The sequence below is a fragment of the Callithrix jacchus genome, chromosome 3 (assembly GCF_049354715.1).
Source record: "Callithrix jacchus isolate 240 chromosome 3, calJac240_pri, whole genome shotgun sequence".
NCBI classification, from domain to species: Eukaryota; Metazoa; Chordata; class Mammalia; order Primates; family Cebidae; genus Callithrix; species Callithrix jacchus.
The window spans coordinates 153,936,998-153,956,174 of record NC_133504.1 but is presented as its reverse complement, the minus strand read 5'-3'; the positions used below and the strand labels follow the sequence as shown (position 1 = coordinate 153,956,174).

At 37.3% G+C, this 19,177-nt stretch overlaps 2 protein-coding genes across 4 annotated transcripts in view; one reads left to right on the top strand and one right to left on the bottom strand.

Moving 5' to 3' along the window:
- Positions 1-19,177, top strand: part of LOC144581690 (uncharacterized) — a 138,217-nt gene that overhangs the window by 38,225 nt on the left and 80,815 nt on the right. The gene's annotated exons all lie outside the window — the stretch shown is intronic.
- Positions 1-19,177, bottom strand: part of PDS5A (PDS5 cohesin associated factor A) — a 157,734-nt gene that overhangs the window by 59,374 nt on the left and 79,183 nt on the right. For all 3 annotated transcript variants that reach the window (XR_013533134.1, XM_078367370.1, XM_078367369.1), the window contains exons 17-19: positions 14,461-14,576; positions 2,366-2,471; positions 447-607 (exon numbers count right to left, since the gene is read on the bottom strand). Coding sequence is in view for 2 of the 3 variants with exons in the window: in XM_078367370.1 (XP_078223496.1) it covers positions 447-607; positions 2,366-2,471; positions 14,461-14,576 (383 nt within the window). In the remaining variant the exon portion in view is untranslated. The remainder of the gene's footprint in view (positions 1-446; positions 608-2,365; positions 2,472-14,460; positions 14,577-19,177) is intronic.

Genomic DNA, 19,177 nt, shown 5'->3' with positions numbered 1-19,177 from the left:
TTTCCCTCTAAAAGATGTCTTCTGCAATTTCTTTGTCTAAATATAAGATCTCAGCAGAAGTTTCACCTTAACCTTTTAAGATGCCAAAGTGAACTATTTGCCCCATTTTTTGGTGTGATAGTAAAGTGACAGTTATTGAATTTATAACCCATTTACAGAAAAAAGATGAATACACCTGGATCAGAAAGACATGAATCATAAATATAATAAAACACGAAATTCTGTGATAACTTTTGATTCTTAATATCTTAAAATAATTTTGTTCTAATGATGGGAGAGGTGTGTAAGGCAAGGGAGAGAAAACAGAGGAGGACACGGAAAGGTAGCTTCTAAATCAAAATTGTCTTTCCTCTCTCCTATCTTCCTACACAGAAGGAAAACAATTATTCTATGGTTCCCATACTTAGAAACTTTTGTATTTACCATGGGAGAAAAAGTGTACTCACGATCGTATTTGGGGAAGATCTGTTTCTATTTTGTGACCTGTATTTCTAAAAATTTGTATAGCAGCTTCTGCTACCTTGTCATCCTCCATTCTTAGGCACTGTAACAAGGACTCATATGTCTCTGCAGAGTGGAACGAGGTAGGATGTGTGAAAGACAGAACCTGAAAAAACAGATATAGCTTTAGAAGTACACAATTGACATACAGCCTTTGTCCTATTTTCTTCCTTACCTCTTAGTCTATTCTGCTACTTGGAACACAAAACACATGGCTCTGTTTTCATTGAATGTGATTGACAGTATTAATAACTCTTACCAGTTTATAAATACATTGTATTTAAGTGAAGAAATGCTTACTTGAAATAAAACCTCCATCTTAATGACTCAATCTTTGTGTAATGTAAACAAAATGCTAACTCAGAGCTTCCTTTGACTAGCAAAAAGATAATCTATGAGAAATTTTTTCTTTTCTTTTTTGAGACAGGATCTCACTGTTACCTAGGCTGGAATGTGGTGGAACATCACAGCTCACTGTGGTCTCAACCTCCCACCTTAGCCCCCTGACCTGAGACTACAGGTGCACCACATGCCTGGCTAAATTCTTTTGTTCTTTTTATAGAGTTGAGGTCTAGCTATGTTACCCAGGCTTGTCTCCAATTCCTGTGCTCAAGAAATCCTCCTGCCTTGGCTGGGATTACAGGTGAAAACCATTGTATCCAGCCAAGGAAATATTTCAAGTGAAATCTATCACTCATCATAACTATCAACAAAGAAGCCACTATTGTGAACTTTTAATTATGATTACAATATATAATTATTCCCTTATGACACCAGCACAAACATGCCCTTAAGTAATTTTTAACAACTTAGATACATGTCTAAAGAGTTAACCTTCCATAAAGTTGAAACAATTCAGTTAATGTAGTATCAACATTAGGGCTGAAAATAGAAGAAAGGAGAAAGAGAAATCGAGGAGGTGGTCTCCATTAATTCAATAAGCACTTATTTAATGGTAAGTGCAGATATTGTCTCATTTGGCAAGATTTGGAGCAATAATATCTAGTTATGTGGTTTTATTTACAAAAAATTGGAGAATTAAATTAGAAAAACCTAATAAAAAGCAATCCATTAAAATATATTGCCTTAAAGGTGGCTTCACTTTTAAAACGAATTGAAAATACAACTCAATTATTAAAAATATAATTAAAATCTTATTAATGAGGCATCATATCAATTCTTTCAATGCAATGATATTTAAGACTCTCAGAATACAATCCGATCCCATCATTCTTTTTCTATCTAACATCGCTGTACTTGGTTGTCTCGTCTCCCTTATGTCACAGTGGTATCAATGTCTCTTTGCCTTCAATTTCTACTCCTCTTTTTATTTAATCTGATGAAAGCTCTATCAAGGGCTGCAGCTGGTTGAAAGCCAGGTTAAAAACTGGTGACAGTACCTTGCTTACCCAGTGGCACTCAACAATCTGGAACCTTGTCTCCCATTATTCCCCAAAGCACCGCTTTTATCTAGTCAGGCTAGTCTCCCAAGAATCCCACAAATACGCCAAAAACTGCTCACTTTGATGATATTCCACCCCCCTAGATTTAGTCACATATCCTGTCCACAAAGTTTTAAGCTACACCTTGCTATGACTTAGTTAAGACTGAATTGTACAGCAATCACTAACAAGCATAGCAGGTATGGAAATGATAAACAGTGAAACAAACAACTATTGATTTATGATCTAAAATAATACATTGTGTTATGATGTAAAAACGTTACTTTTACATAATCTGACTTCCAACACAAGTTTTAATCTTTCAAACAGCTTCCTATAAAGTCTGACACTTGCATATCCTGAAAAGAAGGCAAATTATGACCCTACGGAAATACATGGCAACAAAACTGTTTCAAAAATACCTTAAGAAGTTCAAGTCCTGAACGAATCGCTGTATCTGGACTTACACCCTCCTCTTCATCATCTGCAGTCCCCTCTATCGACTTATTCATCAATTTCACTAGTGCACTATTAAAAGAAGAAAATATAAATCAGTTACCCTAAAGTAGTAACTATATCCTCATCACACTGTGACAGGACATATACAGAGCCTTAAAAGATCAAATTCAAAGAAATTTCTATGTTTGTGTGTGTGTGTAGGGGGGGGGAGTTCAACTTTGTCCTTTACTTGATAACTAAATTTCTACATAGTATATCCCCCTAAGAAACTTAATGTATAAGAATAACTCTTCTTGGTTGGGCGAGGTAGCTCATGCCTGTAATCCTAGCACTTTGGGAGGCCAAGGCAGGTGGATCATGAGGTCAGGATTTCAAGACAGCCTGGCCACGAAGGTTAAACTCCATCTCTATTAAAAACTACATTAGCTAGGCACTAGGGCAGGTGCCTGTAATCCCAGCTACTCGAGATGCTGAGGCAGGAAAATCACTTGAACCTGGGTGGTTGCAGTGAGCCAAGATCGTACCACTGTACTGTACTCCAGCCTGGGTGACAGAGTGAGACTCCATCTCAAAACAACAACAACAACAACAACAACAACAACAACAACAACAAAAAACAACCAAAAAAACCAAAAAACTCTTCTAAAAAATAAAAAAACTAAAATTAAATGACACAATACATACTGGTAATATATTTACATAAGCAATTTAATATTCATTTCTATATATATTGAGATGATTTTCAGTTTTAAGAACAATAATAATATAGTAGTTGCTAAATAGGCAATGACAACTGACTCAAAAAATACAAATAATAAACATACATGGACAAATGAATTAATCACAGGTAATTAATATACTGAATCAGTAATTTTATTTCTATAAATTTATAGCAAAGAAGCAAGTCCTTAGAAGCATCATGCTATATTTATAAAGATTCATTAAATAGAAACAATGTAATTATCAAAAATTAAGGAATTAGTTTTTCAAAATAATCACCTCCAAGAAATAGAATATTATCTGGTCAATAAAAAATCAGACTATGTAGCAACATGGTACTATTTTAAGTAAAAACAAATGTGATTTCTGGTTTTGAGATTCTTTACTCATCAGTAAATTGAAGAAGATATTACCCTATTATGAGAACACTCAATTATTATTGCAAATGTTCAAAATAATAGTTTGGTTAAATTTTTTTCCTTTGGTGTTACGTATATGTCAAATTGTTCATTTTAAAAAGTTAAGTACCAAATATATACGTAGAATGCAAATGCTGAAATTCTTTTCACTTACAAAAAATTAACAAATAAAAATTATAAATATTCATGGGGTACACAGTGATGTTTCCAGACATATAATTCATAGTGATCAGATCAGGATAATCAGCATATCCATCATCTTAAACACTTATAATTTCTTTGTGTTGGGAACATTCAATACTCTCCTTCCAGCTATTTGAAACTATGTTATTGTTAACTATAGTCATCCTACTGTGCTATGGAACACTAGAATTCATCCCTTCCATCTAGCTGTAGTCTTATATCCCTTTTTGTAATTTTGTATCTCTCCATAACCTTCCCTTCCCACTACCTTTTCCAGCCTCTAGTCTCCTCTGCTCTATTTTTTGTTTCTGTGAGATCTACTTTTTTTTGTGTTTAGCTTCCACCTGCCAGTAAGAACATGTATTAAACTTCCTGTTCTTGGCTTATTTCACTTAACATAATGTCATCCAATGCCATTCATATTTTTGCAAATAAGAGCCCTTCATTCTTTTTTATGGCCAAATAGTATTCCATTTACCTATGTACCATATTTTCTTTACCTATTCATTCCTTGGTGGACACAGAGAGATTCCAAATCTTGGCTACTGTCAATAATGCTGCAATAACGATGGGTGTACAGGTATCTTTTTGATACTTATTTCATTTTATTTCTTTTGGATGTATGCCTAGTAGTGGGATTGCTGAATCATATGGTAGTTATATTTTTTAGTTTTTTGAGGATCCTCCATACTGTGCTCCATAATGGCTATACTAATTTACAGATGTTGAAGTTTAAATGAGGTTTAGCACTTACTTTCATTTCCCCAATTACACCAAGAAAATTATTTTAAAATCCATCATTATCTTCAGTTAATCTGATAACATTAAAAAACTGGTGTTTATGTGCACCAATGTTAACCTAAAGTATGATTTATATGCCACACAATTCACCGAATTAAATGTACAACTCAATGGTATTTACTATATTCACAGAGATGTCCTACCTAATCGCAGAACATCCCACCACTATCCTAAGTCAAACCCCTTACCTGTTAACAGGAACTCATTCACCATTACTCCCTCCAGCCCTAGGCATTAACTAATCTATTTTCTGCCTGTATACACTTGCCTATTCTGAACATTTAATATTAACGGAATCATACAATTTGATATAAATGGTTTGGCTATGTCCAAACCACCCAAATCTCAGTTTTAACTGTAATAAGCTCCACATGCCAAGGGTGGGGCCAGGCAGAGATAACTGAACATGGGGGCAGTTTCCTCCAATATTGTTCTCCTGGTACTGAATAAATCTCAGGAGATCTGAAGGTTTTATAAAGGGGAGTTCCCCTGCAAATATTCTCTTGGCTGTCACCACGTAAGATGTCCCTTTGCTCTTTCTTCATCTTCTGCCATGATTGTGAGGCCGCCCCAACCATGTGGAACTGCGAGTTCATTAAACCTCTTTCCTTTATAAATTACCCAGTCTCCGGTATGTCTTTATTAGCAGCGTTAGAACAGACTAATACACAACTGTTATCCTTTGTGACTGCCTCCTCTCAATTAGCATAATTTTCTTAACATCCATCCATACTGTAGCATTAATCGGTGTAGTATAATTTAAATAAATTTCCAAATAATATTCCAGTATATGGATTTAAGAAAAACAATTTTTAATTTTATTTTATTTTGGCGGGGGGGGGGACAGTCTTGCTCTGTCACCCAGGTTGGAGTGCAGTGGTGCCATCTTGGGTCACTGCAACCTCTGCCTCCCGCGTTCAAGCCATTCTCCTGCCTCAGCCTCCCGACTAGCTGGGACTACAGGTACCCACCACCACACTTGGCTAAGTTTTGTATCTGTAGGAGAGACGGGGTTTTGCTAAGTTGTCCAGGCTGGTCTCGAACTCCTGACCTCAGGTGATATGTCTGCCTTGGCCTCCCAAAGTGCTGAAATTACAGGCATGAGCGACTGTGCCTGGCCAAGAAAATTTATTTATCCATTCATCAGTTGATGGACATTTAGCTTAACTCCAGCTTTTTGGGATATTATGAATAATGTTGCTATAAACATTTTTCTTGAGTATATACTTGAATGGAACTATTGGGTCATATGGTAACTCTATATTTAACTTTTTGAGGAACTCCCAAACTGTTTCCCAAAACAGAGTTGCCATTTCCTATTCCCACCAGAAATATAGGAGGATCCAGTTTTTCTACATCCTCACCAACATATCTGTCTTCTTACTTACAGCCATCTCAGTGGATGTGAAGTGGTATCTCCTTGAGGAGATACGTGCACATATAAAACATTCTCATCTCCACAAAATACTGCTCCATACCTCTTCTGTGGTCAATCCTGTGCTTATTTACCATCTTATCTAGCACCTGTTCAAATCTGCCCATTTAAAACTGAGTCATTTGTCTTATTATTATTCAGTAGGCAGAGTTCTTTATATATCCTGATATAATCCTTCACCAAATACAGGCTTTTGAAGTATTTTCTCCCAGCTTGTGACTTTCATGTTCTCTCTAAGAAATCTTTGCCAACCTTATGTGTTTTCTGGAAATTTTAGATCTGACACTGTATTTTTAAGATTCATCCAATTTGAGAAAATCATTCCAAATTAAGCATTTTATTAAGAAATCCCAGTAAACATTGCATGAATGTAACAAAATTACAAGTGTGTTTCAAAAAATTTATAAATGTATATAAATACTTGTGATACGTTCCATGTATATAATTAATGAGTATTAACTAACTGTCATGTGCCAAGTCTTACAATTTACCTGAGAAATACATTGTAAAATGAGACATAATCTCTTCTATCATTGTAATGTTGGTAATCACCAGTATGAGTCAAGGAGCCATAAGCGAAAGACCAAAGTCTTAAAGCCAGGATCATAATCCTTCCTCTTATAAAGTATTTTTCCACTTTTATAAATTAGATAAATAATATATACTTCACAGGGCTATCATGATGCAAAAGACGATTACCAATCCAATTGCCTCTTGAAAACTGCTTATGAAGTCTATGCTATACAATCAATGTTACAAATCTTCACCATCTATCTGAACTCTAAATCTTCCCACTGAACAACTTCATCTTTAACAGAAGACAGAATAGTAATGGAAGCCTTAAGTGAAAACTCTTCTCTAATTTTCCATACATAATCTTCGAATCTCCTCTAATTTGTGTCTATTATTTTACCATGTCATAGGCTAAGATGTACTTCTTACTGCTCTGCTTCCTTAGGAATGTTGCTCATCTATATTCCCCCTTCCTTATCTGCAATCTGTCTTCTTTTCACCTAGTACCTTTTCAAGGTATTTAAATATTCAAAATAATCTAGTCAAAAACTATAGCAGAAGATTCTTCTTCAAGCTTACTCCCTTTCCATCATCTCATTTGTCTGTTACTTTTTGGTTGAGGCTCAAACTCTGATTTTAGTCCTTTTTTTTCTTGGTCTTTTTTTGAGACACAGTCTCATTCTGTTGCCAAGGACAGAGTGAAGTGCCACAATCTCAGCTCGCTGCAACCTCCACTTCTTGGGCTCATTCTTCTACCTCAGTCTCCCACATTCCTGGGACTGCAGACCCATGCCATGCTGTCCAGCTAATTTTTGTATAGATGGGGTTTTGCCATATTGCCTAGGCTAGTTTTGAACTCCTGGACTCAAGTGATTTACCCACCTCTGCCTCCCAAACTGCTGGGACTACAGGCATGAGTCACCACACCCAGCCTTGTCCTTTGCTTTTTATATAAAGTTGGTGCTGCCTACACTGATTGATTGTCTCCACTGGTGCTGTCAATTTATCTCCTAAGCAGGGTTTTAGAAGGGTGATAAGGTTAGTATCCCTTTAATATGCTTAAGCCTCAGGGTAGCCAAGTGGTACCTACTGGCTTTCTGCTGAGCTGGGCCAGTAAACAGACTTCAGCAGTCTTCTCTGCATAAGTATCACTGATCATTTTTTCTCTGTGTACCACAATGTAGATATTGGAAAGGACTGTCGTATGCCTTTCTGAATCCATGACATTCTGGCTTTGTTCTTGTTGCTCCACAGAAACCACTCTGGCCATTGTGATTTCTTCCCATTTCCTATCTAGTTGATGATTCTTAGTATTTAATTGACTTCTGGATAGCATCTGACCCCTCCAGATTTTAACCCCTCTTTGGTTTTTTCTGCTTTTGACTATATCTGCTCAAAATGTTTCTTTTTTTAGGCTGGAGTCACTCTGTCACCCAGGCTGGAGTGCAGTGGTATCATCTTGTCTCACCATAACCTCCAACTCCCGGGTTCAAGCGATTCTCCTGCCTCAGCCTCCCGAGTAGCTGGGACTATAGATGTGCGCCACCATGCCCAGTAATTTTTGTATTTTTTTTTTACTAGAAACAGGGTTTCACCATATTGGACCAGCTGGTCTCTAACTCCTGACATCGTGATCCATCTGCCTCGGCATCTCAAAGTGCTGGGATTACAAGCGTGAGCCACCGCGCCCCGCTTGCTCAAAACTTAAAAAAAAATTTAACCAAGTCCATGATCTTCTGCCAACCTCTTAATTGCTAGTTTTTCTCAGGATTCAGTCCTCAATCCTTTTCCTTTTTAAAATTTTACTCTTTCTCCTGGGTTTCTGCCATCATTACAATGACTACTTCATTTTCATCTACTAACTATAGACCATTAACAAACTGTAGCATGCATATGTCAAGCTGTATGAACATATGCATAGGGGGGAAAATGGATTATATTTAGAATGATTTTCTATTAACTCCAATCCTTTCTTTCAAAATTCTAGACTGGGGGCGGTGGTTCACGCCTGTATTCCCAGCACTTTTGGAGGCCAACGCAGGTGGATGACTTGAGGTAAGGAGTTTGAGACCAGCCCGACCAATATGGTGAAACCCCATCTATACTAAAAATACAAAAATCAGTCTGGCATGGTGACGTGTGCCTGTAATCCCAGCTACTCAGGAGGCTGAGGCAGGAGAATCACTGGAACCCGGAGGTAGAGGCTGCAGTGAGCCGAGATAGCACAGAGTGAGACTCCACCTCAAAAAAGAAAAAAAAAAATTCTAGATTATCACTGAAGTGCATACCAAGAAATATTTTATAAGTATTTCTTGATTCCTCTTGCCTTTGCTATCTGCTATTTTTTCTTTCTAGAATAGGTACTAAAATATTCATTCAGCACTTAATATGTGTGAGCTATTATGCTAAATGTTTTACATATTCATATATTAATTATCTTAAACATTATAGTGAATAGTGATTATCATTGTCCTTATTTTCGTATTTTTAGTAGAGATGGGATTTAGCCATGTTGTCCAGGCTGGTCTGAACTCTTGACCTCAGGTGATTCACCTGCCTCAGCCTATTGTCCTTATTTTCAAAGATGAGTAAACTGAAGCTCAGAGCAGCTTAAGTAATCTACTCAAGGGCATGGCTGGTCACCTGGACTGTACTTCCCCTGCAGTCTTCACCTGGCTCATCCCTGTAAGTCTTATCTTTCACTATCCATCATATGTGCCACTTATTTCAGGAGGTTCCTTTACAACAAACTCATCTCACACAATTTGGATTACATAGCTATCTCCCCCCCAGTTATGGAATGTACTTTACAAATCACTCTTTTAAGTATATGTTAAATCAATAAGTAAGCCCTCTATTTGTCATTTAATATTTAAGATTTGGTTATATAGAAGGACTGTAAGACACATTTATCACTAAAATTAAAAAATTACATAAAATTAGTCCATTAGAAATTCTAACTATTAGTTCACTTCTCTGAGCCCAAACAACTAATGATGATACTGAAAAACTTGAGTTTTTGGTCTTTTAACACTGGAGATCAAATATTATGCTATAATTTGCTGAAGTAGCAAAACCCTTGTGAGGCTTCATGGAGGCTTTGATTTTCTGACAGGATTATATGTCTCTTTCAAAGTTAATATGCTTAAGCAAGAGTGGCCATTTCTACTACGTTATATACATTATCTATCCCGTTAAAGTCAAATGGTACAGAGCAAAGGACATTAACATGCAAAATAACATAGGCAGATTTAACTTACTGTTTATGAACTACTACAATGTGGACAAAACAATTAGTCCCTCAAAGTCTTAAAAGTTCCTTACTTATTTGCAAATGAGAAAATTAGAGGATGAGAAAATCAGGCCAGGTATGGTGGCTCACGCCTGTAATCCCAGTGCTTTGGGAAGCTGAGGTGAGCTTCCCAGGCAGGAGCTCAAGACCAGCCTAGTCAACATGGTAAAACTCCTTCTCTACAAAAGAACTCTAAAAAGATTAGCTAAGCATGGTGATGTGCCTATAGTTCTACCTACTCAAGAGGCTGAGGTCTGAGACTGTTTGAGCCTACTACAGTGAGCCAAGATCATGCCACAGCACTTCAGCCCGGGCAACAGAGTAAGATCCTGTACCCAAAAAAGAAAAGAAAATCTTTTTTTTTTTTTTCAGATGGAGTCTCACTCTGTTACCCAGAGTGCAGCAGTGTGATCTCAGCTCACTGCAAACTCTGCCTCCCAGGCTAAGATTACAGGCATGCACTACCATGCCTGGCTAATTTTTTCTAGTAGAGATGGGGTTTTACCATATTGGCCAGGTTGTTCTCCAACTCCTGACCTTGTGATCTGCCTGCGTCGGCCTCCCAAAGTGCTGGGACTAAAGGGATGAGCCACCACGCCCGGTCAGAAAAGAAAATCTTACAAAAAAGGGCTGGGTGTGGTGGCTAATGCCTGTAATCCCAGCACTTTTGGAGGCCGAAGTGGCCGAAGTGGGAGGATCGCTTGGGTCCAGGAGTTTGAGACCAGCCCAGAGAACATGGCAAAACGTTGTCTCTACCAAAACAAACAAACAAAAAAACACAGCCACAAAATTAGCCAGGTGTGGTACCATGTGCCTGTGGTCCCAGATACTTAGGAGGCTGAGGGAGGAGGATCACCTGAGCCCAGGAGGTTGAGGCTACAGTGAGCTATGATCATGCCACTGTACTCAAGCCTGGGAGACACAGCAAGACCTTGTCTTAAAAAAAAAAAAAATGAAGATAAACAAAAGTATATTTTGTTGATTTTATATAGTGAGAGATGAGAGATAGGGGTCTAGTTTTATTCTTCTGCTAGTCAGTTTTCCCAGCACAATTTACTGTAGAGACTATGTTCTTGACACTTCTATTGGAAATGAGCTGGCTAAAAAAGCACAAATTTGTAGCTGGGTTCTCAATTCTGATCGTTTGGATTATATAACTAGTTTTTATGCCATCATGTTCATTTGGTTACTATAGTTTTGTAGGATATTTGAAAGGCAGTGTGATGCCTCCAGCTTTTGTTCTTTTTCCATATAATGCTTAAGCTATTTGAGTCTTTGCTGGTTCCACGTATATGTTAGGATTGTTTTCTCTATTTCTGTGAAGAATGTCATTTGTATTTTGATAGAAATCGCATTTAATCTGTAAATTACTTTGAGTTGTATCATCATTTTAACAATATTAATTTTCCCATTTCATGAGCATGGAATATTTTCCTGTTTTTTGTGTGTCATCTTTAATTTCTTCCATCAGTGTTTTAAAGTATTCCTCGTAATAGATTTTTCACTTCTTTGGTTAAGTTGATTCTTAGGTATTTGATATTCTTTGTGGCTGCTATAAATAAGATTGCTTTCTTGATTTTGTTTGCTGTTGGCATATATAAATGCTACTGAATTTTGTATGTTGATTTTGTATCCTGCAACTATAATGAATTCATTTATCTGTTCTAACAGTTTTTTGGTGGAGTCTTTCTGTGATAATGTCAACTGCAAACAAGGCTAATTTGACTTCTTTCTTTCCAAATTTGAATGGCCTTTCTTTCTCTTGCCTAATTGCTCTGGCCAGGACTTCCAGGATTTTGTTGAATAAAAGTGGTAAAAGTGGCTTTGGTATCTTACTCCAATTATTATAGAAAAGCCTTTCAATTTCCTCCATTCAACACAATGATTGGTGTGGGTTTGTCACCTATGGCCTCTATTACTGAGGTATGTTCCTTCTATACCTATTTTGTTGAGGGTATTTTCAGCATCTGTTAAAATGACTATATGGTTTTCATTCTTGGTTCTATTAATATGAATCATGGTTATTGACTGATATATGTGAACCATCCTTGCATCCCTGGGATGAATCATGATGAATGGTATTTTTAATGTGTTATTGAAACAGGTTTGCTAGTGTTTATGAGGATTTTTGCATCTATTTTCATCAGTGATAGGTCCCTATCCCTCACCCTCTAAAAAAAATCAAATCGAAATGGATGAAGACCTAGTGGATAAAACTACTAGCAGAAAATGCTGGGATAATGCTTAAAGACATTGGTCTGACCCAAATTTGTTTGTGTCAAGATCCCAAAAGTACAGGCAACCAAAGCAGAAACAGAAAAATAGGAATACATCAAGCTAAAATGGTTCTGCACAGCTAAGGGAACAATAAAAATAGTGAAGAGACAACACACAGAATGAGAAAATATTTGCAAATTATCCATCTGTCAAGGGATTAATAACCAGAATATATAAGGAGTTCAAATAACTCAAAAGCAAAATGACAAAATAAAAAACACCAAACAAAAAATCAAAACCACACACACACACAATACAATGCAATTTAAAAATGGGAAAATATCTGAACAGACATTTCTCAAAAGAAGACATAAAAGTAGCCAACGGGTATATGAAGAAATGTTTAACATCAATCATTAGAGAAATGCAAATGAAAACCAAAAGGAGAAACATTACCTCAGTTAAAATGGCTTTTTATCAACAAGACAGGGAATAATGAATGCCACCAAGGATGTGGAGAAAAGTGAACCCTTGTACACTGTTGGTGGGAATGTAAATTAGCATAGCTACTATGGAAAACTGCATGGAGGTTCCTCAAAAAACTAAAAACAGATCTGCCATATGATCTAGCGATTCCACTACTGGGTAATTATTTTTTATAAAGGAAATTAATATATGGAAGAGATATCTGCACTCCTATGTTTACTGTGTCACTATTCACAAAAGCCAAATATGGAATCAACCTAAGTGCCCATCAATAAATGAAGAAATAAAATGAGGTATATATGTACAATGAAGAATCAGTGAGCCACAAAAAAGAATGAAATCCTGCCATTCGCAGCAACACATATGGAAATGGAGCTTATTATGTTAAATGAAATAAGCCAAGAACAAAAAAAAACAAATAATTGCATATTCTCAGTCTTAGGTGGAAGCTAAAAATGTGGGCCTCATGATGACAGAGTATACTGGTGGTTACAAGAAGCTGGGAAAGGGGGAACGAAGAGAGGTTAATTAATAGATATAATAGTGTTTTAGAGATTGGTAGAGTGTCTATAGTTTACTAGCTAGAAGAGAATTTCAATGTTTCTAGCATAAAGATGAATATTTAAGGTGATGTATATCCCCATTACACTGATCTGATCTTCACAAATTATATGAATGTATTAAATTATTAGATATAGGCTGAATAAGTGTATATTAATTATGTTATGGGCTGACATGTGTTTCTCCCAAATTAATATGAATTCTAATCCCCAGTATCTCAGAATGTGATTGCATTTAGTGATAGGGCCTTTAAAGCGACAATCAAGGTAAAATAAGACTGAATGGGTGGAGCCTAATCCAATATGACTATTGTTCTTATAACAGATTAGGACATAAATATGCTGGGTGCACAGAGAAAAGACCACAAGAGGACACAGTGAGAAGGAAACCATCTGTGAACAAAGGTGAGAGGCTTCAGGAAAAAAATTAAAAATTGCTGATACCTTGGATCTCAGGCTTACACCTCCAGAATTGTGAGAAAATAAATTTCTTTTGTTTAGGCCAGCCACTTTGGGATATTTTATTATGAAAGCCCTAGCAAATGAATACAATCAGCATTTTAATACAGCCACATCAGCGATTCACCTAAGGTGAAATAAACAGTAAAACTTGGGCACTGTAACTGATCTCTGAATTCTAGGCTGTTTGGAAAAAGAACCAACAAGTGCTGCATAGTAACCCAATGTGGAAAGATACATAACCTATCTACTGGAAAAATGATTAATGCAAGATAAAGCATTACCAGAAGTTTGCAATAGAAAATCATTAAAACCAACAGAAAAGTCTGAAGTCATGAGAATACGTAATAAAAAATCAATAGCTAATATCTATAATGCCAGGCTTCTTACCTTTTATATATTATCTTGAATTAACACAATCATCCAACAAGATTTTATGCCCATATTAAAGTTGAAAATAAATAAAAATTCAAAGACTTTTTACAAAGCCACAAAGTAGACTTATGTTTTGAAACCAAATTTGTCTCAAGACAATCCTGTCCTCCTTCCAATAAACCACTCTGTTCCCACACATCAAATGAACAGTTACCACTATACTACACTATTCTGTAGTAATATATACTACAGAATATTATGGGGCCATTAAAATGCTTAAGAAAACTCAGAGGTTGGTCAACAGCCACACAGATCTAGAACATTCCTTTCTCTATCTTTCTCTTTTTTCTAAGTTTTCTTTAATGAGAATATGTATGCTAAAAATAAACATAAAAACCCTTTAAAAACCAAAAGCATTAAATAAAGCCGAAGATCATAAAATAAGCAGGCCTTCCCTTCAACTTGAATGATGTAACACTCCTGTGATTAAAAAGAGACATACAGAGGTCTTTAGATATCTTCAGAGGCCCAGAATTTAAATTAACAACACTGAAGTTTCAGATTATCTATTTTTGAGTGAATATACTTCCTAGCTTACCTTATGGCTTCTGAATCAATGTGCACAGGTGCGATTCTTTCCAACAGAAATTTGACCATCTCTAGAAAAGGATTTGTTGGTTGCTTAGGATTTGCAAGTTTCCGGGCTATTTCTCTCTATAGAAAGAAAAGAGTTTTACCAAGTGTGATTTGTTTTCACATTTTTCAAAATGAAAATAACTGTAGGCTAAGAAAAGGAACTGAAATATTCAAAATCAACAAAAGTGAGAATTTTCTGCTCTACATCCTAACTTAAATTTTTACACCCACCAAGCAATCACTGCAAAATCTGGACAATGGAGAAAAAAAGTGGATGATGTTGTTTCTGAGTGAACGCAGTCTTGCCTCACAGTTCTTCAATGAAATTATTGTTTAATATAGCAACCTTTTTTTTTCTGGAGCCAGAGCTTCACTCTGTCACCAGGCTAGAGTGCAGTGGTGTAATCTTGGCTCACTGCAGCCTCCATCTCCTGGGTTCAAGTGATTCTCCTGCCTCAGTCTCCTGAGTAGCTGGGATTACAGGTAGGTGCCACCATGCCCAGCTAATTTTTGTAGACAGGGTTTCACCACATTGGCCAGGCTAATCTTGAACTCCTAGCCTCAAGTGATCCCCCTGCCTCGGCCTCCCAAACTGTTGGGATTACAGGTGTAAACCACCATGCCCAGCATATCGCAACCTTTTTAATGCTCTAATTTAGAATATAAATGATTTGTACTTTTATGGGCATGCTTTTTTGGTTTTGTTTCATAATTTGACAGAATATTGTGTTTTGTTTCAGTTAACTTTTTTTTTTAGAGATGGAGTCTTGCTGTCACCCAGGCTGGAGTGCAACAGCGCAATCTTGGCTCACTGCAACTTCTGCCTCTTGGGTTCAAGCAACTCTCCTGCCTCAGTCTCCATAGTAGCTGGGATTACAGGTATGTGCCACCACACCTGGCTATTTTTTGTACTGTTAGTAGACATGAAGTTTCGCCATGTTGGCCAGGCTGGTCTTGAACTCCTGAATCTCAGATGATCTACCAGCCTTGGCCTCCCAAAGTGCTGGGATTACAGGCATAAAGCCACCACACCTGGCCAGTTAATTTGTTTTTAAAAAATAGATATTCATACATATATAAATACTTGCAAAAGTTTTCAGTTCTGAAAGAACACAGGTGAAGGATACATGAGAACCCTGTAGAACCCTAATTATAATTTAGACATGTAATTATGAAAGGCTGATAGATGACCCCAAAAATAAAAGTAACTCTCAGGCCAGGCACCGTAGCTCACACCTGTAATCAAAGCACTTTGGGAGGCTAAGGCAGGTGGATTATCTGAGCTCAAGAGTTTAAGACCAGTTTGGGAAACATGGCAAAACCCTGTTCCTACCAAAGAATACAAAAAATTAGCCAGGTGTGATGGCACTTGCCTGTGCTCCCAGCTACTCAGGAGGCTAAGGTGGGGGGATCACTTGAGCCTGCTAGGTGGAGGTTGCAGTGACCACCTGATATTGCACGGCTGCATAGACCCTGTCTCAAAAAACAACAACAAAAACAGTAACTACCCATTTAAACTCAAAGACTACGGTATTAGGCCCGGTGCAGTGGCTCATGCCTGTAATCCCAGCATTTTGGGAGGCCAAGGGGGACGGGCAGATCATTTGAGGTCAGGAGTTTGAGACCAGCCTGACCAACACGGTGAAACCCCGTCTCTACCAAAAATACAAAAATTAGCAGAGTATGGTGATGCATGCTTATAATCCCAGCTACTTAAGAGGCGGAGGCACAAGAATCACTTGAACCTGGGAGGCAGAGGTCGCAGTGAGCTGAGATCGCACGACTGTAATCCAGCCTGGGTGACAGAGCAAGACACCATCTCGAAAAAAAGGAAAAGAAAAAAAATCTTCTTTTAAAAAGGTATTCTTTCATGTGCACACTTATCCTTGTTGCAAAATTACTGTTATGGCTACTAAAAATAAATTAGAAGGGAGTTTAACATTATCAATATTTGTTGCAGCTGGAATCAGTAATCTAGAAAAGGATATAGCAGTTTCTTATAAGAAGGAACTTCCAAAGTTTTAACTTTCATATTCAAGTGAGATGTGCATTATACTCATTGAATTATAAAAAAAAGTAACTAAATGAAAACGGGGCTGAGGCAGGGGGATCACTTGAGCTCAGGAGTTTGACACCAGCCTGGGTAACATAGTGAGATCTTATCTCCACAAAAAATCAAAAAATTAGCTGGACATGGTAGCACACACCTGTAGCCCCAGCTTCTTGAGAGGTTAAGGTAGGAGGATCACTTGAGCCTAGGCGGTTGAAGATATAATGAGCTATCATCACATTACTGCACGCCACAGACTGGGCAACACAATGAGACGCTGTCTCAAAACACACACATGCATACACACACACACACACACACACACACACACACGTGCGGGGGGGGGGTTCTCAGATTTGTCTCCGATTTCTTCTGTACTTTCTCCAAGCGATATAACTGTACTAATATACAGAACCAGACTTGAATCTCAACACTTCTGAACATAACTGCTAAGATGCTGTCTTCTTCCCTAAATCATCTCCCGATATCCAGGTCAGCCAATCTAGAAATAAAGCAGTCATTCTTAACACAATGGTCTAATTCCTATTCATCCTTTAAGATTCAATTTAGGAGTCACTTATTCTAGAAGAAGTGATTCTTGGCCCTATTTCCATCCCTGCTTGGGATGAGTAATGCTCCTGTATTTTGCCAAAGAACACAATTCTATAAAAATATTTGTTGGCCTCTGTCACTTATTCTGCAAGCTTCATGAGATTCCGTGTATTATAAAATGTATTAAATCATGCAGTGAATTATAACAGTGTGTGCTTGATCAAAAAAGAAAATAATATTTGGACTTCTGAAGATACAATGAATATCCAGGTAATTAGGTAGAGGAGGGATTTTATAAGTGTAGTCCATAAATTACTCATGTTGAGATTTGGTTAAAAGATGGATTCATGATCCTACATTACACCTATTTTAAAGATCCTTACTCTTTGCAGTGTAAGACCTAAAAGAACGAACCATTTATTGAAACCCTGCAGGCAGTGCAGGGAGGCCCTGTATTAAGCCATATATAAAATTTCATTTTACTTTATTCTTTTAAAAATCCTATGAGGGTGATAATATTTATAGGTGAAGAAAATAAATAAAGAGGCTTGAAAATACTGAGTAACTTACTAAAGGTCACATCGGTATAGCTGATATTCAAACTGAGGACTGTTTCATAAAATGCTGAATAAGCAAGCTTCCTGGAAAATATTAAAGTTGGGGGACCACTGTCATAGGCGGGCAATGAAGCATAAACTAGGAGGCACAGCTGAAGCTATGGTAAATATGTGGTCCCTCTCTAGCGTCAAGGTGTAGAAACCTAAAACTTGAATTCTAAAAGGAAAACATATCCATATATCACATTTCAATTCCACTGCTCTCTTTTATTACATCCCCCACCCCACATACAAATACACATGTCACTGTTGATAATCTTTGCTCAAAGTACTTTTGCTAAGATTTTTCAGAAATGGAACTTGGACAAAGGAAGGAAAATATTAGATATATATGTCTACTAACTCTCTTACCAAGTAATAGCTACCTCTTGAGAAGGGAGATATGATTGTAATTTACGAAAATAAAGAGGTAGTGATAAATACACATTAGGGTACAGAGAAGGAACTCTCACGGATGGAGTGAAAGCTACACAGAATGAGAGAAACTAAATTTTATGACTGCATATTTTTCTTTATTCTTTTATATCAGAACAGGAATGGCGTTATCATCGAAAATACATAAATAATATTCAGTAGCCCGGGGGGAAAAGGACAAACTCAAAGAGGTACTCTAACAGAGGTCGTTTCTTGTGTCTAAAGAGTATTCTAAGACTCACTTTACATATGAGAACATATAGTTAAATAACATGCTCAATCACACATGCTAATGTAAGAGTTAGGGGTATCATGAGCCCATGCTCTTAACACTGTATGGTCTTCATTTATACAGTGTTGGTTCCTGACCTCAAGTGATCTGCCCACCTCAGCTTCCCAAAGTACTGGGACTACAGGAGTGAGCCACCGTGCCTGGCCTTTTTAAGCTATTTCATTGTATGATCGAATTATAATATTAGATTCTCCGCAGGACACAGGACTCTGGAACTAGACTTCTAAATGCCAAAGAAGTCAATGAAACTTTTAAGCGTTTTCAGCAAATTACTCAGCTCAGAAGTGCAAAGGTTGTTGGGCAGGGTGGCTGGGATCACCTGAGTCCAGGAGTTTGAGACCAGCCTGGGCAACATGGGAAACCCTGTTTCTACTAAAAATACAAAAATTACTCAGGCATCATGGTGCATGCCTGTTGACCCAGCTACCAGGGAGGCTGAGGCAGGATCATCGTTTGAGCCTGAGATGCAGAGGTTACAGTGAGCTGAGATTGTGTCATTGTACTCTAGCCTGAGTGACAGAGAAAGACCCTGTCTCAAAACAAGAAAAATATAACCAAGTAAATAAAATTTTAAAAAGAAGTACAAAGGTTGAGGTAGTCCGGGCATTTGGCATGTCCACATTCCAAGCCCTGAGAGACGAGCCCACTTTTCTCTAACCTAAATTGGTTTCCTCCCCATGTCCTCCTAATTATCGGTATTTACAGATCTCTATGCTGAATAAATGATACTTGTTCCACAGAGCTAGACCTCTTT